This window comes from Morone saxatilis, unplaced genomic scaffold (genome assembly GCF_004916995.1).
Source record: "Morone saxatilis isolate NCDOM2014 unplaced genomic scaffold, NCSU_SB_2.0 Contig1, whole genome shotgun sequence".
In the NCBI taxonomy this organism is placed as follows: Eukaryota; Metazoa; Chordata; class Actinopteri; family Moronidae; genus Morone; species Morone saxatilis.
In genome coordinates, this window is record NW_023339651.1 from 14,148,086 (window position 1) to 14,154,258 (window position 6,173).

The following is a 6,173-nucleotide window of genomic DNA, read 5'->3' on the forward strand; positions in this document are numbered from 1 at the left end:
ACTTTTACTGTTTCTGAAATGTAAATAAAATAGCTTCATTTCTGTTTAGGAAGGTTTGTCTCCAACTTAAGTTAACTAACGTTAAAGTTAACATTTAGTTAGGTTTTAGATAGTGAATTAAAGTACAAATCCAAATAAAATAAAAAAGTGAAATGTTAGTCAGAGGAAGAACATTTCGGGGCCACAATGAGAGAGTAACCTTTTGTTTGTATATAGAAACACTTTCTCTGGACAACAATAACTTACTTAAAGAGATGTTTCAGTTGAGCCCATATGATCATTTATAATGTGAATCATTTCACTTGAAGCACAGACTGCACGTAAGATAGCTGTCGTTATAATTAAAGCCCGTGAAAACACAATGTAACGCTGATTTAAACACGTTAGCCACCAAATGATGTAAAGTGACTGTAAAGTTCAGTAACGTTGTTTAACTCACCGCCAGAGGAGATACACGAACTAACGTTAGTGCTAACTGTTGGCTACCAAACCATCTAAACTATTGATACAGATTATACAGAAATACACGTCCATCTTACCTTGCTCTCTTCCAAAAAAAATAACACGTATAAAAGCAAACTTCGTCTTCAGGCCGTCCAGTAAACAAACTTACTGCACAACGGACGGACTACTTTAGTCTAAAAACAATCATGGCGGGTGACTTTTTGAAATTCATCTGAGGCGACGCTGATTGGCTGGAAACCAGACTGGAACGGTGAGCGCTGATTGGTTCTTTTTCTTCTTCTGTAGCTTGTTTTTCTGTAGTAACAAGTGTAAGATGTGATGCCACCTATTGGTCTGCAGTGTGAGGTACAAATGTAACAGCTTATAACCGCTTACATTTGTACTTGTTTCTTTTGTTTAATCATGATTTTTATTCCATAATAAAATACAGGTGTTTTCATACTATGTCCTAGTAAATGTATATCTTTCTAACTTGCATTCTGAGTCATTACAAAGTAGTCAGGTTAGTGTCAGCCTCTCTTAAACATTTCCTACAATAAAGCTGTACTATTTGTTTTTGTCTACAAAGATTTTTATTTTGCATTTGTATGCTTTTATTAAGAAGGGATTATTACTTTCTGTTCTGTCTGTAACTTACTCTGTCCTTGCAATTGGAAAGCATACTGACAAACAGGATAATATGGGCTGGGTTGCTATTTATATAAAAAATAAACTCGCTCCCAAACAGTAAATCTCTATAATCCCTCCCTGGCATGTTCCAGAGCCTCCAGTTTGAAACATTTAAGGTCAAACCTCAAATTAGTTATTTTGGCTGTTCGCCTGTTTTAGATGCAGAAATGACTGCAAAATACTAAAAATATGCAAATTGCATTCCTTGAAAAAGAATCCCATAACAAATGCACAGAAAAATGTGTCAACAATAAATGCTACATGTAAATAGATGTCTTCCTACTATATATAATGTTCCCCACTGGTAAAAACAGCACAGAGGTGAGTCAGACCTTATGACACCATGCTGTATTTACATAAAACTTCAGTGTCCAATTATATTTTCATGTGAAAATGTGTCCCATAGATTTCAGATAACCATGATTGCTGATGTTGTTATTTGGAAGCTTTTACTTGATGTGCATCTTTAACAAAAAACAAGACATTTCAGTAAAATTACTTCTTAATTTATTTAAAGTTAGTGCAGTCGTTTACAAACCACAATACTTTTGACATAATGACATTTTATTTTAAAACTATCACTGATCATCAAGGTAACCTGGAGTAAACTGTTCTGTGCATGTCAGTTTTTAAATTAATTTGAGACATTGTCATGATGTGTTCATTAAAAAAAAAAAATGCATGAACAAATTGAAATTTGAAAGAAATCCAACATGAACAGTTAACAAAATCCTACGAGTATGTACAAATAAAATGAAAGAAAATAAAGTACATGTACAGTAAAAATCTGGATTTACACTTAATTACAAGAGAAAATTACAATTTTTGTAGGTTAAATTAAAAAAAAAAAAACTTGGTGAGAGAGCTTTTTATTTTTTTCTTATTTTACAATGCAATTATTGCATTACACTGATGCTGTCATGATACCCTGCAACACTGACAGTTCTTAGTGTGGTGAAACAGTCCTCTGTCTCTCCGCTGCATCAGTCCAAGAAGAAAATGTTGTTGAACTGCGTCGCACAAAGCCTCTTAACCTCCTCTGTAGCGGAGAAAAGATAAAAGGGCATTTGGGGTGAGGTAGAGATTAAGGATCAGGGCAGATTGTCTATTGTGGCAGTAAGGACACAGATTTACTCATTGCCATGTGATGGAAACATACCGTTTACTTCGATCAGATTGGCGTTCTTCTGATTCAGGATCACATACAGTTCTCTCTGGTCTGACTTCTTGCCGACTACCCAGTAGTCTGTCATTGCTTTTACGATTATTTCTTCATCTTCATCCACCCTGGGAGACAGATGGAAAGAAATGAGTCATAGAATTAACATTTCTTAAGGTTTGTATCAGAGATGCCTTCTTAGTTCAAACTCTAAAACATCTGAATTTCCTGTTAAAAAACACACTACATGAAATAACCCCAATTCCAGTATCTATTTACATAAATAGCAGTGTGTATGTTTTGAGGTTTCTGACAAGGTAAGAACGTCTAGGAAACATCTGCACAATATGAGGAACTGATATTGATACTTAATAAATGCTATGAATGTCGATGCCACTGTATGTCCCACAGACTGGAAACAGGACTTTCACATGACTACAGTCTCATAACTGCTTCATACGAGAGTGAGTTTACAAAGTTCCCAAGGGAAATATATTATGTATGAAAGTGATACAGCTGTGGTCATACCCAGGGGAAAGGAATTGAGAGTTTGTAGTTTTACACACCTTTTTCTGGTTTTGTGAAATCTGAGAACAGCTGCTGTTTAGAGCTGAAGATCGTTCGATTTTAATGGTCTCTTGCTGTTATGCCATGTCTCTATGGCATTGCCTCTTCGACATGAAACCTAAAGCAACCTTAACTAAAACTAATTAACTGTATCTACTCTTTGGTTTCTACTAGGATGACCAACAGCCCCACCATGCTGATTTGTGGCCAGTCACTGTAAAAACTACTCAACCAATGTCTGGAGGTATTCGGTAAAAATAAATGCAGCTACAGTTTTACAAAGCCAATGTTCTCTGCTGTACCTGGCGAAGTCACAGTTGATGTCTCCCAGGATCTTCATGAGGTCAGGGTGGACAGAGGTGAGGCAAACACTGGCAGTCTTCCTCATGTGAATGGTGCTCTTCTCCGCCAGGTTCATGTGGTTGAAGTAGATGAACTTAAATTGGGGCTCCTTATCTGGTCTGAAAGGACAAAAGAAACAAAAGTAACATCTTCAGTCACTTTTGGGGCTACGTTATTATTTTATCAGTTTTTGTTGTGAATCTTTTTGAAGGATGCTAAATTTTTAAGGTGACAGATTTTTGTATGCATATGAAGCAGGAGAAGAATCTACTAGAACAATTTCAGGACAGATTTAGAGGAAAGACACATCTTGCAACATTAAAACTGGACCCATGGCCCTTGTTTACATCAATAAAAACCAACAACTTCAGGTTAAAGAGTTCAGATCTCTCTGCGGCAAGCTGTTCAGTAAACACACATTATTAATACGTGATACAGCAAGCCAAATCATGAAAACATCCACCAAAAAGCAAGTTTAATTAAGCCTACTCCGTTGTCCACCCACTTTAATGTGAGCTTAGGATACAGTTATCACAGTTAACAACAGTTCTGTAACTGCATCTCTAGAACAGCGTGTGTGTATTCATGTAGGCCATACAACTGATTTTTATCTGTGCTGCGACTAATTATTTACAGTTGCATCAGGACACAGACCTGCATGCAAGCTGAGGAATTTGGGACGGCATTATTTATTCAGCAGATTCTTCACTAGAGTGATTAAAAAGGGAGTCCATCAAATTGCCTTGACCAGGGAGACCAAGTCTTGGATTACAGGCCAGGATGTATCTGAAGCTAACTGCTAGGGTTAAAGGAGAGCGGGCCAGGATGCCAGTCTTTAAAGCTACACTGCTTGAGTTACCCCTAAGTGGTACCCTGATGATATCCAGTGGTATCAGAGTCTCATCTATCGCTACCAGCCAGGCAGAGTTAATACAAAGGACTGACTGCAAACTGATGACAAGCAACATGGCTACTGTTAATCATGGGACTTCATTTCATTGATATTGTCGCCTGCCCTACAGGGTGGTGAGTTGTAAATTGGGAGTGCGGTGGATTCTCAACTGACCCTGATATCCTGCGGTTAATGGTGAACTGTTCACATATGTCAGATGCCAGCAAAGTAAGCTGAGGGCCCACCAAGCCATCCAACTGCTCACAGAAGTCCCTCGTCAGCTCCACTGAGGCTGTGAAGAGATGGAGGAGTAGAAAGTCAGCCATTATGGGACATGAGCTGAGGTGTATATGAGCAGTAAAATGGCCAAAAATACTAGATGGCTCAATAAATTAGGGGGGTATAAGGGGAAGTTAAAGTTAACTGCATCATTTCCGTGGGTGGGTGCACACTTACCACTGATCATAAAACAAGCTGCAGCGCTCATCGCCTGCAAAAGAGCAGATCAGTGCAGGGTAAATGCAGAAACAAGGTCACACAGATTAAACATTACATTAATGTGATGATAAGCATCAGAAGGGACATACTTCATCATTTTAAAAAATTTCAGCTAATCCAAAAATCCATATCGTTAGATAGAGCAGTGGAATATTTCATCCTAAATCTACTGTTCCTAAACAAATCCTCCAGTCACAGATTATGAAAATCATCCTAAAAAATGAATAACACCTTCCCGCCTATTTTAATACATTAAAAAAAATCTCCTGTATGAATGAATGATTAAGCCTGTAGACTGTCACGAAGTAGCAGAGATCATATTTACTCTACCTTACCTTGTAAACAATCAGATGCAGCTCCTCGTAGCCATCATCTGTGCTGACAAATATTTTTGGAAATCGGAATTTGGCCTCTGGATCTTTAAGATTGGTAGGTCCTGTCAAAAACCTGGAGAGAGCAGAGGAGAGAATGGCTTGGTAAATGTTATATATATATATAAAGAGTGCATATGAAAGTCAAAACCGGTATCTGAGAGACTAAAAGTCAAAAGGCTGTGATGTTGGTAATGTTGCGAAAAAGAGCCTGAACAGCAGTGTAAAGGTCGTGAAGGTGGTCTTGTAGGAGAGGACCTGAGGTGATTTAAAGAGTTTATACTCTTGGGAACATGAATAAGTGATCATGTGGAAAAAGTTGACATTTTGTACTTGATGGTGGCACAAAAGTAAATCTAACTTTTGGGCATTCCTATCTTCTGGGGGGTTGTTAAAGTACTCAATATTATTTAGCCACATTAGCAGCATGGCTCTAGGGTTAGCAATGACTCATCTATCGTCTCAATAACTACTGGATAGATGCCATTCAATGTTGCACAGGCATTCATAGCACTTAGCTTAAAGGATGTGTGTGTGTAGGATTTAATGGCTTGTTGTTGCAGATTGAAACTGCTGATTATACACTAATGAAAACATAGTTATAAATATTATATTCCACTTCTGCCAATAGATCCTCTTTAATGTTACACACTGGACCTTTAAAGTTCTGGTGTGCCTAAGAATAGACTCATAGAAGCGCTAGCATGGCTGAAATTGTGTTTCATGGAAGTTTGGGTCTGATTTGTCAAAATCAAATTCATCTGTGGCTGCAACTAACAATTATTTTCAATATCAGTTAATCTGCCAAATTCATTTCTCAGTTGATCTATAAAATGTGTGAAAATAGTGTAAAATGTAAAATCCTCATTTCCCTGAAACCGTACATGCTGTGTTCAAATGTCTTGTTTAGTTTGACCAGCACCCAAAACACATTTAATTTGTTATAATTGAAGACTAATAAATCAACAAATACGCACATGTGGAATAAGAACAGAAACTAGAAGGAGTGGATTTTTGACAATTTTGTTTTAAGTAATTAATGAAAATGTTTTATTTCAATTTCTTTTTGTCTTTTTTTAAATAATTTTCTGCTGTTCCACTTTTTGTCATTTCTTTTCAGCTCTAGACTCACCCACAGCAGACTCTAAATATCTACAGCAAAGAGCAAGGAAGTCAGGCCTTTTGTAATTTTTTATGACATCATGTGAGA

At 37.2% G+C, this 6,173-nt stretch overlaps 2 protein-coding genes across 4 annotated transcripts in view; both read right to left on the reverse strand.

Moving 5' to 3' along the window:
- dlgap5 (discs, large (Drosophila) homolog-associated protein 5) overlaps positions 1 to 656 on the reverse strand; it is a 6,419-nt gene extending 5,763 nt beyond the window's left edge. For all 3 annotated transcript variants that reach the window (XM_035658112.1, XM_035658121.1, XM_035658103.1), the window contains exon 1: positions 540 to 656. The gene's annotated coding sequence lies outside the window, so the exon portion shown is untranslated. The remainder of the gene's footprint in view (positions 1 to 539) is intronic.
- A 1,310-nt stretch (positions 657 to 1,966) lies between these two features.
- Positions 1,967 to 6,173, reverse strand: part of ccz1 (CCZ1 homolog, vacuolar protein trafficking and biogenesis associated) — a 14,141-nt gene continuing 9,934 nt past the window's right edge. Inside the window, exons 12-17 of the mRNA XM_035671211.1 lie at positions 4,928 to 5,039; positions 4,551 to 4,584; positions 4,269 to 4,386; positions 3,163 to 3,321; positions 2,294 to 2,421; positions 1,967 to 2,173 (exon numbers count right to left, since the gene is read on the reverse strand). Of these exons, the coding sequence (XP_035527104.1) occupies positions 2,118 to 2,173; positions 2,294 to 2,421; positions 3,163 to 3,321; positions 4,269 to 4,386; positions 4,551 to 4,584; positions 4,928 to 5,039 (607 nt within the window). The 3' untranslated portion in view covers positions 1,967 to 2,117. The remainder of the gene's footprint in view (positions 2,174 to 2,293; positions 2,422 to 3,162; positions 3,322 to 4,268; positions 4,387 to 4,550; positions 4,585 to 4,927; positions 5,040 to 6,173) is intronic.